General features: G+C 45.4%; 1 protein-coding gene across 2 annotated transcripts in view; it reads left to right on the top strand.

Moving 5' to 3' along the window:
• The window catches only part of LOC143923950 (bile salt export pump-like), a 165,414-nt gene that overhangs the window by 123,048 nt on the left and 22,751 nt on the right, over positions 1 to 19,615 (top strand). For both annotated transcript variants that reach the window (XM_077447898.1, XM_077447899.1), the window contains exons 21-24: positions 1,174 to 1,335; positions 3,851 to 4,054; positions 5,489 to 5,730; positions 16,165 to 16,321. In XM_077447898.1, coding sequence (XP_077304024.1) covers positions 1,174 to 1,335; positions 3,851 to 4,054; positions 5,489 to 5,730; positions 16,165 to 16,321 — 765 coding nt within the window. The remainder of the gene's footprint in view (positions 1 to 1,173; positions 1,336 to 3,850; positions 4,055 to 5,488; positions 5,731 to 16,164; positions 16,322 to 19,615) is intronic.

Below are 19,615 nucleotides of genomic sequence, written 5' to 3' on the forward strand. Positions count from 1 at the left end.
CCCACAGGCATGCCATTTATTAGGGAGAGCTCACATTTCTGCTTCCAACACCCTGTACTTTTCCTTTCAATTCTTTAATTTACTAAAAAACGATGGAATATTCACTGAGCTTATCTTAGCCCTTGTATACATGATCGGAGATTCCGACGGAATGTGTCTGATCAGAGCGTTTTGTCGGATATTCCGACTGTGTGTGGTCTGCATCGGACTGTTTCCGTCGGAATATCCGTCGGACCAAATTTTCCAACTTGCCCGAAATATTTTCAGACAAATTACTCCGATCGGACATACTCCGACCATGTGTAGAGAATTCCGATCGGACAAAGTGCCACGCATACTCAGATCAAATTCCTACATCAAAGCTATTGGCTACTAGCCTGAACGTAGTCCCATCGTAATGAAATTACGTCATCACGTTCCGAACTATCCCATTTTCTGACAACTTTGTCCGACCGTGTGTATGCAACAGTTTCGGACAAGATTCGTCGGACAAAATATGACGGATTTGGTTGTCGGAGTCTCCGACCGTGTGTACAAGGGCTAAGAATGTTTCTATCCACCCTGCCCAGTTCTTATTCTTTGACTACAGAAAAGAATGTGAGGTGTTTTGTAGTCTACTTAAAGGCTGACAACAGTGCTTGGGATTTCAGGGCAGCAGAGGCACTGTGTTGTGTTGCTGCAGGAAGTTATAGCAGAACTTCACCCAGAAGGGAAATTTCCGCTCCCCCCCCGCACCCAAAGACCGCAGAAGAACCGGCTTTGGTGAGGACAGCGCTGGATCCCTGGACAGGTGAGTATCTGTTTATTAAAAGTCAGCAACTACAGTTTTTGCAACTGCTGACTTAATTTTTTGAAACCTGGCTGAAGCTTTTCTTTAAGCACTCAATAGATTTATGGCAGATCAACAGGTATTTCACAAATTAGTACTGAAGTTTAAGTTAAGTTAACTGACACATACTATTGCTTCTACAATTGGTCTGGGCCACTAACTTTCAATTACTTCTGTTCACCAAAAGGCCATGGAACATTATAGAACATGGAGACAGTGTCTACTGATGCTTTATTTTAAGCAGTTATTTAAATGTCCCTTTCTTGTTTAGTTGAATTGGTCTTTTTTGCTTGGATCACGAGGATCATATGAAAGGAAAAGACATTAACACAGGTTTTTTTCAGGGTTATGCCTTTGCTAAATCTGGAGAGCTTCTGACTCGGAGGTTGAGAAGAATTGGTTTCCAGTCAATGCTTGGTCAAGAAATTGGATGGTTTGATGATCCCAATAATAGCCCCGGGGCTTTGACCACCAGACTGGCCACAGATGCATCTCAAGTTCAAGGGGTAGGACAAACTTTTAGCAAGTCATATGCATATACACATTTGCTAGTTACATAGTTAGTAAGGTTGAATAAAGACACCAGTCCATCCAGTTCAACCTGAGTGAGAGTCTACAATTGTGTCTATCCCTATACATTGCACACTCACATTGGTTCCTACCCTCAAGGAGCCCACAATCCAAGGTCCCAATTCATATACTAGGGCCAATTTTGGACAGAAGTCAATTAACCTACCTGCATGTCTTTGGAGTGTGGGAGGAAACCAGAGTACCCAGAGGAGGCCCACACAGGCACAGGGAGAACATGCAAGCTCCAGGCAGGTAGTGTTGTGGTTGGAGATTCGAACCAGTGACCCTTTTTACTGCTAGGTGAGAGTGCTAACCACTACACCACTGTGCAACCCCAAAGTGTGGGGGGGGGGGGGGAGTGTGCCCAAGAGTAACCTCTGCTAAACTGTAGTTAGCAATATACTCTAGTATAATAGGAAGTCATTTCAGAAAAACAATTTTTTTGTGGAAAAAAAAATTACTGCTAAAAAGATCCCCATGCCATCTAACACAAATGGAAGAAATTAAAACTTTGGTATTTAAGGGGTGGGGGTGAAGATACACCAAATTATTTAACATCTTCTCTCTCCGCGGCTGACATCAGCAGGAGAGCCCAGCCCCACCCACTGCAGCCGTGAGCCAGAGAGTGGAGAGAGCAGACGGTCAGCTGAGCAACGGAGAGGAGCTCGAATAGGTACATTTGGGCAGAACACAAGCACAGGGACAATTATTATAATGGTACAGAGAGGATGAGAGTATTTAGAAGAAGTGGGTTAACAACCACCTTAACTGATTTTACATCTTTTGTTCATGTTTCACATTGTAAACCATGGCATTGACCATGACACTGTCAGTTGAGTGTACTGGTCAATAGTCCCTTATAAAAGATCATCATACGTATTATAGCAACATGCCTGTAATACTGTAGCCATAAAGAAATCACCCTGGACCAGTTAAAAGGAGCATATACTATACTCCAAATTTGCACTATAGTAGAGAAAATAAAAATGGTAAAATAGGTAAAGCTTGTCAGATTTGTCCTTAAAGTATATTTAAGCCCAGAACTTTTCCTTTTTAATTTTTAATAGATTGGGGAATGCTTGGAACCCCTTTGGGGTTTTATTTCTTTCTGTGTTTCTGTTAGGGGGTGACAAAACCGGACAATGTGCAGTGGGCTCAATTCACAAAGCAATATTATCTTCTTTCAATTTTTTTTGTAAAATACCTCCTAGCATTTTTTTCCATTAACTAAAATACGCTACTAAAATACCACATGAGTTATTTTATGAAGTCGTGAGGTATTTTAGTAGTGAAAACATGCAGCCATTTGAATACCCGGTGGTAACCAGCCTGGTTATTAACAGTAGTAAATACCGCGCTGTTAAAGTGGTTGTAAACCCTTACAAACCACTTTGACCTACAAGTAAGCCTAGATTAAGGCTTACCTGTAGGTCCAAGAAATATCTCTTAAACCTATACGGTTTAGGAGATATTTACCAAAAGACAGGCACTGCTGTCTACGGCGCATGCGCCGTAGACAGCGGCGCGCAGGCGCACTAAGCAGGCCGCAGATCACTGTGATATGCCGCACGTGTCGGCTCCCGTGCGCATGCGCGGGAGTGATGTCATCCCGGCTCCGGCGAATCACAGCGCCGGAGCAGCGAGACCCGGAAGTCACTCCGGGATACATGGCAGCGGCGAAGATGAAGACGGAGGTTCTCAGGTTATTCAAGTTATTCATAATGAGCTAGTATGCTATGCATGCTAGCTCATTATGCCTTTGCCTTGCAGGTTGCATTTTTTTTTTAATAGCCTTTACTTCCTCTTTAAGGAGTGGGTGGCCAATGGCGTCCTTAACAACCAGTAACTGTCATGGTTGGTAAGGAGTCTTCAGCTGTCAGCTGATGAAAAAGAATTACTGACTTTAAAAAATCAGGAAAAAAAATTGTGCCCCTCCCCCAATCCATACCAGGCCCTTATCTGAGCATGCAGCCTGCCAGCTCATGAAAGGGGTGTGAGGGCGAGCGTGCAAACCCTCCTGAAGGGCAGGGCTCCACCCAAAGCACCTTGTCCCCATGTTGATGGGGACAAGGGCCTCTTCCTCACAATCCTGGTCAGTGGTTGTGGGGGTCTGTGCAAGGGGGACTTATCAGAATCTGGAAGCCCCATTTAGGAAGGGGGCCCCCCAGATCCAACCCCCCCCCCCCCGTGAATGAGTAGGGCTTGGCAAGACTTTTATTAAAAACACAAACATTTTTAAAACTTGTTCTCCAGTGTAGATCCAGCACCACTGCCGACCCCCCCCCCCCCAAAAAAAAAACAGGGAAAATGTGGAATAAGACCTTTTAATCATGCCTTAGGAATTACATTGACCAAATCCATTAAGGGCACATGTCATTTAATCTTTATATACTCCTTTAGGATCATTTCGTAATTTTTTTATATACTTTTACTTAAAACCATTTTCTCCAGGCTACAGGTTCCCAGATTGGAATGATTGTTACTTCCATGACAAATATTGCAGCATCGCTCGTCATTGCATTCTTCTTTAGCTGGAAGCTCAGTCTGGTTGTCCTCTGTTTCCTCCCCCTGATTGGATTGTCTGGAGTGTTTCAAGCTAAAATGCTTACAGGATTTGCCAATCAGGACAAAGAAGCATTGGAAGAGGCTGGCAAGGTAACAAAATTGGGATCATTGAAGGTCTCCATTCAATAATAAGATCAAAGCATATGAATAATATAAGAATAGTATATGAGTAATAAAATCCAAAAATTACCCAATCAATATTCCACACGATCAAAAGATCAGCCACCAAATGGAGAGTCTGTCCAGGGGGCTGAGGAGGCAAGGAGTGGGCTGAAGGATGCCTGGAGGGTGAAGGTCAATGTGCAAGCGTGGCTCCTGCCCCAAATAGAACCCACTTCAGAAATCCATGGTGACCAAATGCTGAGTGATGTAAACCATCCTATAGGGCAATTTTTGTCTATTATTATTCATGTACATTATGTCAGAAACATCAAGGTCCTGATGAAGTGAACATTGTTTCACAAACGCATTGAGATCTAAGATGTTTCATACATCTGTATTTTGAGTATTTATATAAATTGTATCAAAAGAAGAGTGTATAATCTGCATTATATGTACAAAATTGTAACAATGATGTTTGATTCCTTTTTTTTTTCCTATGTAGTAAAGTATATAACTTTGTTTTTACACATAGTGTTTATTTACTGTCTACACCTCCATCAAAAATCCCTTGGGCAATCTTATTTAACTTTTTACAAGTATTCGGGACAGAGGTATTCTAGCCTCTGTCTTAAGCCTTGTACACACAATCCAATTGTTGGCCAACAGAGCGTCAGACTTTTGTCCGAAGGGCGTGTGCCAGGAACTTGTCTTGCACACAATTGTCGGCCAACAAACATGAACATAGTGACGTACTACTTGGAATTTCAGCTCTTGAGCGCTACCTTTTGGGCACCTTCTGCTAATGTCGTGTTTGGTGAGCATTGATTCCAAGCATGCGTGTTTGTACTTTGGACTTTTGTGTGACGGACTTGTACGCATAATACAAAAATCTGACAACAGGCCGCTGTCTGACGAAAATGTACTAGCCTGCCATTCAACATTTGTTGGCAGAAAGTTGGACAACAAATGTACTAACGGTCGAATTTTAGGCAAACAGTCTGTCATCACACAATTCCCTGATGAAAATCCGATTGTGTGTACGAGGCTTAAGACATAGCTGTTTTTTTTTACTTTTTGTGGACATATCTTGACATTGAAGACATTGCAAGATACAATATGGTAAACAGATGATACATTTTCCAATGACTGTGCAAAACCGAGAAGTCAAATATGGAAGAAGCCGTTTTGTGCAGAATTCACAGGCAATAAACTGTTAAAACCAATTAAACAGAAATCCAATTTACATTATCCATTTCTCCAAGCTCTTAAGCAATGTGATGTAAGCTGTTTGCAAGAAAAGCTTATCAAAGGATATTCTAGAGGTCAAAAGTCATTCCATTATTAGCACTTTCCAGTTTGGTTTAATACACTACTCACAAAATAATTATGAAACTAATTTATTTTTTATCTGCCACTCCTCAGGTCTCCAGTGAAGCAATTGGTAATATTCGAACGGTTGCAGGACTCGGAAAGGAGAGGATGTTTGTGGAGATGTATGAGGAGCTGCTGGTAATGCCATACAAGGCAGCAGTGAAAAAATCTCACGTATATGGAGTATGCTTTGGATTTGCCCAGTGTGTCATCTTTATGGCTTATGCTGCATCTTTCAGATTTGGAGGATATTTAGTCAATACAGAAGGTTTACACTATTCTCTGGTGTTCAGGTACAACATATTGATTCTGATAATCCAGGAAGCATGTGTGTCATTTTATTGATAGTTCATGCTTTATTAAAGCAAAAAAGGGAAACCTTTTCAGGGGAGTGAAATCCAACAGCATTGACAGACTTATTGACATATTTTAGCTGAGCTGCTGATGTGAAAATATTCTGAGAATATAGGGCCAACTTAAACCTATCTGGCCTTCTTTTGTTGAGAAGAAAGTAGACTTCTTATTTCATTTAGAAATAGAATGACCACGGAATGCAAAGGGTTAATACGTTTCTTTTAAAGGAACCCTGCTGACTTTTTCAGACTTTTTATGTTGATGACCTCGCTTCCAGTGGCGTAGCGTGGGAGGTGCAGGGGTGCCGTTGCCCCCAGACATGACATTTAGGGGGGTGCCAGTATGTGTCATGTGAGGCGTATGGCTAGCTTGTCTGCGATTGCTCCTGAAGTCCCGCCTCCGCACATGACCCCCCATACGCCCAATCACAGTGCGCTGCGCTGGACACTGAACATGGCAACTAGAGCACGGAGTAGAGAAGCAGTGTGAGCCAGTGAGTGAGACTCCCCTCATGAGAGTCATGTTACTGGCCCGGGGGGGGGGGGGGGGGGAGAAGGTGGTGTAGTTTTGTAGTATGGTGGTCAGTGTAGTGTAGTATGGTGGTCAGTCAATGTAGTGTAGTATGGTGGTCAGTGTAGTGTAGTATGATGGTCAGTGTAGTATGGGGGTTAGTGTAGTACAGTGGTTAGTGTAGTATGGTGGTCAGTGTAGTGTAGTATGGCGGTTATCGTAATGTAGTATAGTGGTCAGTGTAGTTTAGTATGGTGATCAGTGTAGTGTATTGGTCAGTATAGTATAGTGGTCAGTGTAGTGGTCAGTATAGTGTAGTGGACAGTATAGTGGTTAGTGTAGTGGACAGTGTATTTCTCAGTGTAGTGGTCAGTATAGTGGTCAGTATAGTGGACAATATAGTTCTCAGTGTAGTGGTCAGTTTAGTGGTCAGTGTAGTGGACAGTATAGTGTAGTGGATAGTGTAGCAGACAGTATAGCAGTCAGTGTAGTTGTCAGTATAGTGTAGTGGACAGTATAGTGGTCAGTGTAGTTATCAGTGTAGTGGACAGTATAGTGGTCAGTGTAGTTATCAGTGTAGTGGACAGTATAGTGGTCAGTGTAATGTGTAATAGTCAGTAAAGGAATCCGGTTGATCAGTGTTGAAATTAAGTAGGGTAGTGTAGTGGTCAGTATAGGAATCAGGTAGGGCAGTACTATTGTATTTGAAGGGACTTGGGGAGTGCTAAAAGTCCACAGGTTAGGGGGCGCAAATTACTTGTCTTGCCCTGGGTGCTGACAACCCACGCTACGCCACTGCTCGCTTCAATAGTCCATTAATCTTTAACCTGGGAGAAGTACACAGATCTGAGTTTATCTTCGCTTTCCTTGTTTTTCGCTATAGTGACTATTCCATGACTGAAAGAAATAAAGCTACAGACAACCAGTGAATTTTCAAAAGGAGCAATGTAATAGCAGAGTATGGTCTTCTCTTACTAAAGCTTTCCCTTAAAGCCTACCATCAGACTGAATTTTCCTTGTCTGAGATTTTCCTTCTAAATAGCTCTAGCTGTGATACTCATCTGCAATCTGGAACTGTCTCCTTGCAGAACCTCTTCTTCATCGCAACATATAATCAGCCTTCTAGGTCTATTAATGCTCAATGTCACTCAAACCAGAAGACTGAGCTCACAAACCCCTGACAGTGCATCGCCACAGCACCCTCCATTCACAGAGTTTGCTGCAAAGAATGGTGCTGATGTGATGCTGCCAGGCATGGCACCCCCCATTTTTCTAATCTCACAGTGACCTAGTAGGTGTTTGACAGCAAACCCATCCACTCCTGCTCCAGAATACTGAATCAAATTGATGCAATCAGGGATCAGGGACTAGGAACAGTTATGCAATATATACGTGATCGGACATTCCGACAACAAAACCGTGGATTTTTTTCCGACGGATGTTGGCTCAAACTTGTCTTGTATACACACGGTCACACAAATGTTGTTGGAAATTCCAAACATTAAGAACGTGGTGACGTACAACACGTTTGACAAGCGAGAAAAATGAAGTTCATTAGTCAGTGCGGCTCTTTAGCTTGATTCCCAGCATGCGTGGAATTTCGTGCGTCGGAATTTTGTGCACACACTCGGAATTTCCGACAAGAAGTTTTGTTGTCAGAAAATTTGAGAACCAGCTCTCAAACCTTTGTTGTCGTAAATTCTCCGACAGCAAATGTCCAATGGAGCATACACACGGTTGGCTCACATTGAACATTTGTTGTCGGAAATTCCGACCATGTGTATGCGCATTACAGTTGTGACTATGTTGAAAAGGATTTGCGATTTATGTCCCAGAAACTGAAAAATCATGAATTATGATTTGTCACAGGAATGATTCAATTTTTGCACCCTATAAACTAATACATGTGCTACAATGTGGCACAAAATTTAGCTGCAGATCTCCACCTGATCTAACCTGGTGCAGATCTGCACTTTGGCCTGATTCCTCTGTTAAGTGTCTGCAGAATAGTTGGGAGAAGCTTTCTCCTCCCTTTCTTCTCCCTCCCTTTGCTTGGTTGGCTGGACACACATCAGAGCGGGCAGGTAGGTGACAGCTCTGTGCTGCTCTACTGCCTACAATCCCCTCTCTTCTGGGCAGTTACTTACTGATCACAGGGTTCTGAGCTGCTAGCTTGCTATATCGCACAGTGACTGTCACTAGTGATGGCCGAACGGTTCGCCCGGCGGTCGTTTCGCGGCGAATTTCGGCTGTTCGCGATTCGCCCGATCGGCGGACTATTGCCGCCGTTCGCCCGGCGGACGTCCGTGTTTTCTGTGTAAAAGAACTTTGACCTATGATGACACATCCATCATGGGGTACAGGACAGCCAATTGAGACATTACAGCACATGGACACTTGGACATTCCCCCTAACTTATAAATACACCCGATCCGGCGGCCATTTTACATTCTTTCTTCTGTCACTATAGGGAGAGGTTGCTGTGTGGAGCAGGGAGAGATTGCAGTGACCCAAATCGCTAGCTATTTGGTACACAAAAGTTATTTTCAGGACTGGTATAGGTGTTAGGTGTATATAGGTTTGCTGTGCTACTGATTGTTGCAGCAGCCTGAGTGTCTTTTGTCAGTTTAGAGAAAGGGACAGGACAGTGTGTCTGCTGTAGGGACAGTCAGTTTAGTCATTAGCTGTTACTATCAGGTCCACAAAAGTGCTATTCCAGTTATTGTTCCAGTAGCCTCTGTTTTGTCAGTTTATATAGGGACAGGCAGGAAGCAGTGTGTGAGGCAGTGAGGGTCAGTTTAATCAGTAGCTGTTACTATATTAGGCCCACAAAGGTTCTTTTCAGGACTGGTATCAGTGGTATGGTAATAGGCTTGTACACGTATAATATTCTTTCTTCCAAATATAGAAAGAATATTATACTTGAATGCTGCCCTTTTGCTGCAGTCTGCTAACCATTCACAACCTACTTGTTCCACAAAGGTCATTATAAGGACTGGTAATAACCTGGTGTAGGGTGCTATAGTACATAGGGTTGAGTGAGGTACAGTCTGCTATTCTATAAGGACTGGTATAGGTCCACAATACATAGGGTTGAGGTGCACTACTGCTGACCGCTGCCCTATACTGCAGCAGTCCTTCATCGGTATAGGGACTGACGTACAGTCTGCTAATCAGTCACAACCTACTTGTTCCACAAAGGTCCTTATAAGGACTGGTAACTTGGTCTGTCTAGGGTGCTACAGTACATAGGGTTGAGTGAGGTACAGTCTGCCATTCTATAAGGACTGGTATAGGTCCACAATACATAGGGTTGAGGTGCACTACTGCTGACCGCTGCCCTATACTGCAGCAGTCCTTCATCGGTATAGGGACTGACGTACAGTCTGCTAATCAGTCACACACAACCTACTTGTTCCACAAAGGTCCTTATAAGGACTGGTAACTTGGTCTGTCTAGGGTGCTATAGTACATAGGGTTGAGTGAGGTACAGTCTGCTATTCTATAAGGACTGGTATAGGTCCACAATACATAGGGTTGAGGTGCACTACTGCTGACCGCTGCCCTATACTGCAGCAGTCCTTCATCGGTATAGGGACTGACGTACAGTCTGCTAATCAGTCACACACAACCTTCTTGTTCCACAAAGGTCCTTATAAGGACTGGTAAGGTATAGGGTACTACAGTACATAGGGTTGAGTGAGGTACAGTCTGCCATTCTATAAGGACTGGTATAGGTCCACAATACATAGAGTGGAGGTGCACTACTGCTGACCGCTGCCCTATACTGCAGCAGTCCTTCATCGGTATAGGGACTGAGAGTTTTGTCACAGGGTCATTTAAAAAATGACAGGCAGAGGAAGAAGCAGGCCCTTCCGCAGGGGTGGTAGGGGTAGGGCAGGAGCAACAGGCTTGAGCCAAAGTGGGAAGTTGCAGAAGGTGCGTTCAATTACTTTAAAGGACGCACCAGACTTGGTTGAGTGGCTCACTCAGCCTTACTCTTCTGCACCCTCCTCATCCTCTCAATCTGCACCCTCTTCTTCACTCTCTGCTATGTGCACCCCCAAAGACACTACCACCAACAACACCACCACCACCACATACCTTCCGCTTGAGTCACAGGAATTATTTTCCGATCCATATCAGGACATTTCTGATGCGCAGCCACTCTTGGTATTGGATCAGGAAGAGGAGGTAGCAACAATCACTACTCAGCAGTCGGACGACAGTACCCAGATCAGCCCAAGGAGGAGGTTGGTCCCCGGTGTTGCTGCCTACTCCGAGATCTCTACTTATAGCGGTGGGGAAGGTGACGTCGATGATGACGTGTCTAGTGATGTCACGTGGGTGCCCACAAGAGAGGAAGAGGAGGGGAGTTCAGAGGGAGATATGGACCAGCAGATAAGGAGGAGAAGCAGGAATAACTTACGTTGCACAGGAGGGACAAAGCAGACTGCAAATGTATCAGGAGCGAGTCATCGACCATGTACGGTCACATCTGGCGCTCCCAGGACACCAGCACATGGCTCCGCAGTGTGGGCTTTTTTTAACGTGTCCGCTGCTGACAATAGCGTTGCCATCTGCAATCTTTGCAGTCAACGCATTAGTCGCGGTAAGCCCAACACTCACCTAGGGACGACCGCCTTAAGAAGGCACATGAGCAGCCATCACCGAGCCCAGTGGGAGCAACGGAACACACAAAGCCACACTCCAGGCTCTCACCATCCAGCCTCGTCTTCTACTTCTCCTTCTCCTCTCTCCTCACAATTGTCCTCCACTCCACCTTCCATCACGCCAAGCTCACGTTTTTCTGCAAAAAGGCAGGCTTCCGTGGGCCTAATGTTAGAGCGTAAAAAAATGATGACGCTGGATAACCCTCTTGCCCAACGGTTGACGGCTGGCTTGTCAGAACTCATAGCCCGCCAACTACTGCCATATAAACTGATGGACTCGGAGGCCTTTCGCAAATTTGTGGCCATTGGAACACCACAATGGAAGGTCCCAGGAAGGAAGTATTTCTCAGAGAAGGGCATCCCAGAGCTATATGGCCATGTTCAGCGGCAAGTGAATGTATCTCTGGCACACAGTGTCGGTGCCAAGATACATCTGACCACAGACACGTGGTCTAGCAAACACGGGCAGGGAAGGAATATCACTTTTACTGCCCACTGGGTGAACCTTCTGACGGCCGTCAAGCATGTAACCCGTGGCACCCGTGTAGATTTGGTTTTACCGCCACGGATTGCATGCAGGCCTGACTCTTCTTCTCCTCCTCCTCCTACTCCATCCTCCTCCCTCTCCTCCTCGGCTGACTCCTCCTTTTCCGCTGCTAGCATCTCTTCCGCTGCGCCGCCCAAGCTCCCCAGAACCTATTCGACATGCCAGGTGAGACGTTGCCATGCCGTGCTGCGTCTGTTGTGCCTGGAAGCCAAGAGCCACACTGGCCCGGCACTCCTTTCAGCTTTGCGTTCACAGGCAGATCAGTGGCTAACACTGCTCAATTTGACAGTTGGTAAAGTGGTGTGTGACAACGATGCCAATCTGCTTAGCGCATTGAAACAGGGCAAAATCATGCACGTGCCATGCATGGCACACCTCTTAAACTTGGTCGTGCAGCGATTCGTTGTCAACTACCCTGGGGTCCAGGACATCTTGCGGCAGGCAAGGAAAATCTCGGCCCATTTCAGAAGATCTTACACGGCCATGGCTCGCCTTGCTGACATTCAGCGGCGACACAATCTGCCGGTTAGACGTCTTATTTGCGATTGCCCGACGCGATGGAACTCAACCTTCTATATGCTTGATAGGCTGCTCCAGCAGAAATGTGCAGTTAACGTCTACCTGTATGAACTCTGCGGCAGAACAGGTTCTGGGGAGCTGGGGTTTTTTTCACCACGCCAGTGGCTGCTCATGCGCGATGCATGCAGACTTCTGCGACCATTTGAGGAGATCACCAAACTGGTCAGTCGCAGCCATCAGTGACACGGTACCTTATGCCTTCTTTATGGAGCGTGCATTGCGTCGTGTCATTGATCAAGCTGTGGAGGAGCAGGAGCGGGAAGATGAGGAAGTCGCAATGCTGGATGAATTCCCAGGGGGGGCTACTCTATCTGAGACAAGTCAACAACAGGAGTCTGAAGAGGAGTCAGAGGAGGATGGTGCCGGGGCGGATGAGGAGGAGCAAGAAGAGCATGCTTTAAACCTTTCTGGGATCCCTGTTGTGCGTGGATGGGGAGAGGAGAATGAAGAGGACGACATTATCCTGGACGATAAGCAGGAGCCAGGCCACCTCACCGCTTCCACTTTAGTGCAAATGGGGGCCTTCATGCTCCAGTGTTTTAATAGGGACCCCGTATAAAAAGCATAAGGGTCAAGGACCAGTACTGGGTGGCAACGTACTTAGACCCCCGGTACAAACACAAAATGGCAGAAATGTTACCGCCGTCACAGAGGGCTGGCAGAATGCAGCACTTCCAGGCCTTGCTTCGAGAAATGCTGCATTCTGCCTTTGCGTGCGCTGGCAGAGGAGCAATTCCCACTCCCAGAGAAGGAGTTGCGGGTACCAATCCAACAGCGCCTGCAAGAAGAGGCCGGTTTGAAGATATGTTGGTGACTTCGGATATGAGGTCATTCTTTCAGCCGACCCATCGACAGGTGTCATCCGGATCCAGCATCAGGGAACGCCTAGACCATCAGGTGTCCGACTACATCGGGTTAACGGCCGATGTGGACGCTCTGAGGAGTGATGAACCCCTGGACTACTGGGTGGGCAGGCTTGACCTCTGGCCAGAGCTTGCCCAATTTGCAATCGAACTGTTGGCTTGCCCCTCGTCCAGTGTCCTGTCCGAAAGGACGTTCAGCGCAGCAGGGGGGATCGTGACCGATAAGCGTACTCGCCTAGCTCACGACAGTGTTAACTACCTCACATTTCTAAAAATGAATGAGGCATGGATCTCGGAGGAATTCAACACATGTGACCAGTAGACCATGTATATGTCTATAAACAATTTTTTTAAACGAGCACAAAGACCTTCTTTCTTCATTTGGCTCACTTCCTTGTCCAAAAAAAGCACACCGTACTATATGCCCGTACCCTCCTCTTTGAAGAGGTTGAGCAGTGTCATATTTCTACTGGGGCTGCTTATTATGAGGGGCTCCCACCATCCCTGTGCTGTGCTGACATCCTCCTGGGGCTGTACCTCTGCGGTGCATATTATGAGGGGCTCCCACCATCCCTGTGCTGTGCTGACTTCCTCTTGGGGCTGTACCTCTGCTGTGCATATTTTGAGGTGCTCCCACCATCCCTGTGCTATGCTCAATATGAGGGGCTCCCACCATCCCTGTGCTGTGCTGACTTCCTCCTGGGGCTGCTTATTATGAGGGGCTCCCACCATCCCTGTGCTATGTTGACATTCTCCTGGGGCTGCTTATTATGAGGGGCTCCCACCATCCCTGTGCTATGCTGACATCCTCCTGGGGCTGCTTATTATGAGGGGCTCCCACCATCCCTGTGCTGTGCTGACTTCCTCCTGGGGCTGCTTATTATGAGGGGCTCCCACCATCCCTGTGCTATGCTCATTATGAGGGGCTCCCACCATCCCTGTGCTATGCTCATTATGAGGGGCTCCCACCATCCCTGTGCTATGCTGACTTCCTCCAGGGGCTGCTTACGGTGCAGGTGTCAGTGCTGTATATCACGGTGCTGATGTCAGTACTCTCTATCACGGTGCTGCTGTCAGTGCTGTATATCACGGTGCTGGTGTTAGTGCTTTATGTCACGCTGCTGATGTCAGTGCTCTCTATCACGGTGCTGGTGTCAGATGACTCTATCACGGTGCAGGTGTCATTGCTGTATGTCACGCTGCTGATGTCAGTGCTCTCTATCACGGTGCTGCTGTCAGTGCTGTATATCACGGTGCTGGTGTTAGTGATTTATGTCACGCTGCTGATGTCAGTGCTCTCTATCACGGTGCTGGTGTCAGATGACTCTATCATGGGGCAGGTGTCATTGCTGTATGTCACGCTGCTGGTGATCATCTCCTGCACCCTCTTCTTTGCCTACCCTGGTCCCTGACCTTCCCTCTCCTCCATTGCCTTCATGCGCTCCACAGTCCTGAATTGTCACAACAATTTCCCATATAAAAAAGAATGCTAGTAGTTGTCGATCCCAGATTCACCTCATACATGTGTTATGTCATTGGCCATGTGGTGGGACTATGTTTGCACAGCTATTAATTATTTTGTGGCTGCAAATTTGACCTGTAGGTTTGCGAAGTTCGCCTCCCATTGAAGTCAATGTGGCCCGCCGCGAACGTTCTGATTCGCGAACTATCGGCCGCGTTCGCGGTCTGCATTCGCGAAACGTCCCGTCGGAAGTTCATCCATCACTAACTGTCACTATGCAATATACGCGCAATAGACAGAGATCCCTGTCGGCTCTAATAGGCTTCCAAAATAGTAAACAGCGGGCGCACTGCTGTGCGTTCGCTGTTTACACAGTGTTGTGTTAGAGAAGTGAATACATCGCTTCCCTAACACTGACCCGCCTCTCAGCCAATCAGGTGCTCGGGTCTGGTTGTCCTGTCAACTGAATGGCTGAAGCGACAGGTGCTGTGATTGGACGCCTCTCAGGCTTCTAATCATAGCTGAGATGACAGAAAGAGGACAGGAGAAGACCAGGAGGACTCGGAGCGTGTAGGACAGTGCCGAGACCAGTAAGGGTGGGGGGGAGCACAGTGCCAGCATTTGATAGGGAACAGTAGCGGCAATTGATGGGGCACACTGGTGACAATTGATGGGGCACACTGACGGCAATTGATGGGGCACACCTGTGGCAATTGATGGGGCACACCTGTGGCAATTGATGGGCACAGTGGCGGCAATTGATGGGCACCATGGCGGCAATTGATGGGCACAGTAGCTGTGTTTGATGGCACAGTGGCTGCAATTTATGGGTACAGTGGCTGTGTTTGATGGGCACAGTGACTTCACTTGATGGGGTTTTTTTTTCAGTTTGTTTGCCCCCCCAAAAAAAATTTGAGCACCAGCCGACACTGATACCCAACTAATAGAGAGCAGCTGCACAATGAATATCATTATGTCTCAACTGACTTGTCTCACACTATGCAAGGATAAAGTTACTTGAGTCTGCATTTATGTGCTAATCAGTATTTTGTTCAAAAACTGCGTTTGGTGAGGACCAATCAAAAGAGGGGAGTCATCAATGGACTTGCATTTAATGTAGTTTTTATTTGTCAGGCTGGAATGGAGTCTGTTTGTCCGTTCCCCATTAGCTGGAAGCTCCCTAAAACTCCGCTCTGGGCAGAAAAAACATGATCCCTTGCAGTTGGGCTGTGACTGCATTGCAAGGGTTAATAGCTAATTTTATCCGGGAGAGAGGAGAAATAATTTTACTTAACTGATCCTCCGCTCCCCTGGCAGACAACGCTCCCCCACGATCCGGCGGTAGACTGTTCCCCAACATCCTTACGCCTAGGGCAGTCTAGTCTTCATGATGTCAAGACTCTAGACCACTAGAGTGTGTGGGGGCCAGTCTAGATGCAGAAAGGAGCAGAGGATTGGGTAAGCATATTTTCTTTTTTGTTCCCCTAGACATAAATGAGCAGTTTACCCTTTCCGTGTGGGCACAATCCCACTGCAAGGAATACTTTTTTTTACTTACCCCTAGTTGGGCTTTAAAGTATTGAACAAATATTTAACAGATATTAACAAATATTTTGTTTTCTGCCTTTACTGAATACATTATTTTTTAATATAAATCAATGTTTAAAATGTTATATTTGATGATTTTTAACCATAATACGCTACGAACATACACTGAGAATTCCCTCTTTCTCCTTTAGAGTAATTGCAGCAATAGTAACAAGTGGCACCGCACTGGGCAGAGCTTCCTCCTTCACTCCGGATTATGCCAAAGCAAAAACTGCTGCCACTCAATTCTTCAAGTTATTGGATAGGATTCCCAAGACCAGCGTTTACAGCACAGATGGGGATAAATGGGTGAGACAGCTGATAAAAAGCCTATTCTATTTCAAAGCACTGTGCAATTGCAGAATACATTTGGATCTGTAAATAAGGAGGGATATGCGATTAGTCTTCTTTCGGGCTATCAGTATCTGCTGGGTTTTGGTTCCACCTGAAGCATCTAACTCTATCCATAAAGTGTTTTTAAAGTGGACCTACCTATACAAAAAAAAAAAAATTAAAGCTGAACTCTAGGCAGCTAAATCCACAAAACAAATACATATGGAATATGTTTTAACTGCCAAAGTATTTGCATTTACCTCCACCCAGCCCTGAGATTTACATAGCTCTCTTGCACAGTAGTATCTCACTGGCAATGGCATACAGGAGACTTAATTTTGCTCTCTTTCAGGTAAGTAACATTACAGGTCTTATCCATCCCCCAGCCTATGGCTGGACAGTGAAAGCTGAGTTAAGCCCCGTACACATGGGCAGAATGGCGGGAGACATTTGCCGGTATAAAAAATACCAGCCGACATTCTGCCCATGTGTATGTCAGTCTGTCCAGTATGTCCGGCTGGCTTCTGTCAGAACTGCATGCTGGAAAACCAGCAGCCGACCAACACCCATTCAGCAGTCACCCAACCAACTCACTCGCATGGTCAGTGTACAGTGACTCCCGATCAGAGCTGTCAGTTATTTCCATGCAATCCGTGGGCTTGCATGAAAAAAAAAAAACTATAATGTGTACCAGGCTTTATGGAGACTAATGAACTCATCTGTTTGTCATGGTTCTCTCCTCCTCAGCATGTTAGTTGTAAGCACATGAGCAACGCAACACAACTGACTCACTGAACTCCTCCTCCCAGTTTAAGCATTTTTTCATGGTGAATTGCAAAAGGCTGATATGAAAAAAAAATAAGTTGTTTCCGCCTCTTGTGCGATCAAAATTATTTTTTTTTTTACAATATATGTTTATTAAGGATTTGTGGTAACAAAAAAGAAATAAAGAAACAAGAAAAGTACAGTTACAATGTCACGCGTAAACATAAGGATTGACAATACAAATCACAAACACAGAAAAAAAAACCAGAGAAAAGCATGCTGTTGTTTTCAAATAGAGAATACATCAGGGATCTCATGCAAAAATGAAAGCCAGCCAAGAAAATCAAGGAGGGTGTGGGTGTGAAATGAGAGACCCCTCTAGCCTGGCACCCCAAATGGGACCACGTTGTGCCACGGAGGAGGGGTATATACACTTAAGGTATGCTCCCCAAATAGAGGTTTTATTTTAAGTTTAAAAGTTATACTTTATACTATCCCCCCTATTGAAGGCTGAATAAGCAGCTATTGAAAGTGTATTACAGTTCAAAAGCCAAGTTCACTAAGCAATTTGAAAATCACATTATAATATAGTGAACAATATTTTAAACAGAAACAATCTCAGTAAGATACTGATAAGGACATTGTAAACTAAAGTCCATAGAATTATAGCCGGACTTTTGGTCCCAAGAGGGAGCAGTTATTTTTTTAATGCTTAAAGTGAAACAATAAAAATGAATTATTCCTTTAAATATCGTGCCTGGGGGTGTCTATAGTATGCATGTAAAGTGGCACAGTTTTACCGTGTTTAGAACAGTACCACAGCAAAATTACATTTCTAAAGGTAAAATTGTCAATTAAAACTGATTAGGCTGTAATGAATTGTCAGGTCTTGGCACTATAGATAAAACTCATTGCAATAAAGAGCATGGGATCCCTCCAGTCCATTACCGGCCCTTTGGGTCTGGTATGAATATTAAGGGGAACTCCGAACCAAAATGTAAAAAAAAATTGCGTGGGGGTCCCCCTAAAATCCATACTAGGCCCTTCTGGTCTGATATGGAAATGAAGGGGAATCCTGCGTTAAATTTTTAAAAATGGCGTAGGGGCCCCCCCAAAATTCATACCAGACTGGTATGGATTTTGAGGGGAACCCTGTGCCAAAATTTTAAAATAAATGGCATAGGGGTCCCCCCAAAATCCATACCAGACCCTTATCGATGCACGCAACTTGGCAGGCAACAGGAAAAGGGGGGGACGGGGACGAGAGAATGCCCCCCTGAACTGTACCAGGCCACATGCTCTCAACATGGGGAGGGTGCTTTGGGGTAGTTCGTCAGCGGAGCGATAGAAGAAGATGAAAGGACTTTGTGGGACATTTTTATTTTTTCATTTTTTTAATAAAAGACTTGTTCCCAAGCTGTGTCTTGTTTTTTTAACATTTTGACACTTTTTTTGTGAAATGGTACGGGTACAATGTACCTGTTAGAATTTCACACGGGGGTGGGATCTGGGGGTCCCCTTGTTAAAGGGGGCTTCCAGATTCCAATAAGCCTTCCACCTGCAGACCCTCACAACCACCGGGCAAGGGTTGTGGGGATGAGACCCTTGTCTCCATCAACATGGGGACAAGGTGCTTTGGGGGCTACCCCAAAGCATCCTCCTCATGTTGAGGACACGTCGCCTGGTACAGTTCAGGAGGGGGGGGGCGCTCTCTCATCCACCCTCTTTTCCTGCGGCCTGCCAGGTTGCGTGCTCAGATAAGGGTCTGGTTTGGATTTTGGGGGGACCCCTATGACATTTTATTTTACATTTTGGTGCATAGTTCCCCTTATAATCAGGTCTGGTATGGATTTTGGGGGGACCCCTACTCAATTTAAAAACAATTGGTGCAGGGTTCCCCTTAATTTCCATATCAGACCCGAAGGGCCTGGTATGGATTTTAGGGGGACCCCTACACAATTTGTTTTTACATTTTGGTTTGGGGTTCCCCTTAATATTCATACCAGACCCAAAGGACCTGGTAATGGACTGGGGGGGATCCTATGCTCTTTTTTTCAATGAGTTTTATCTATATTGCTGAGACCCAACAATTCATTACAGCCACAAGCAGTTTTAAATTAACATTTTTCCTTTAGAAATGTCATTTTGCTGTGGTACTGTTCTAACCACGGGAAAACTGTGATACTTTAAAGGCATACTATAGACACCCCCCAGGCACGATATTTAAAGGAATATTTCACTTTTATTGTTTCACTTTAAGCATTATTAAAATCACTGCTCCCAAAAAATAAAAAGTTTGCATTGATACATGTCTCCTGAGGCAGGACCCGGATCCCCAAACACTTTTTATGACAATAACTTGCATATAAGCCTTTAAAATTAGCTCTTTTGATTATTCATGTTTGTGTTCCATAGACTTTAACGGTGCTCGTGTGTTCTGCCGAATTTTTTGCCTGTTCGGTATGTTCTGGTGTGAACCGAACGGGGGGTGGGGAGGTCTTCAGC

Source organism: Lithobates pipiens, unplaced genomic scaffold, assembly GCF_037356315.1.
Source record: "Lithobates pipiens isolate NorthernLeopardFrog02 unplaced genomic scaffold, aLitPip1_a1.2 Scaffold_22, whole genome shotgun sequence".
NCBI lineage: Eukaryota > Metazoa > Chordata > Amphibia > Anura > Ranidae > Lithobates > Lithobates pipiens.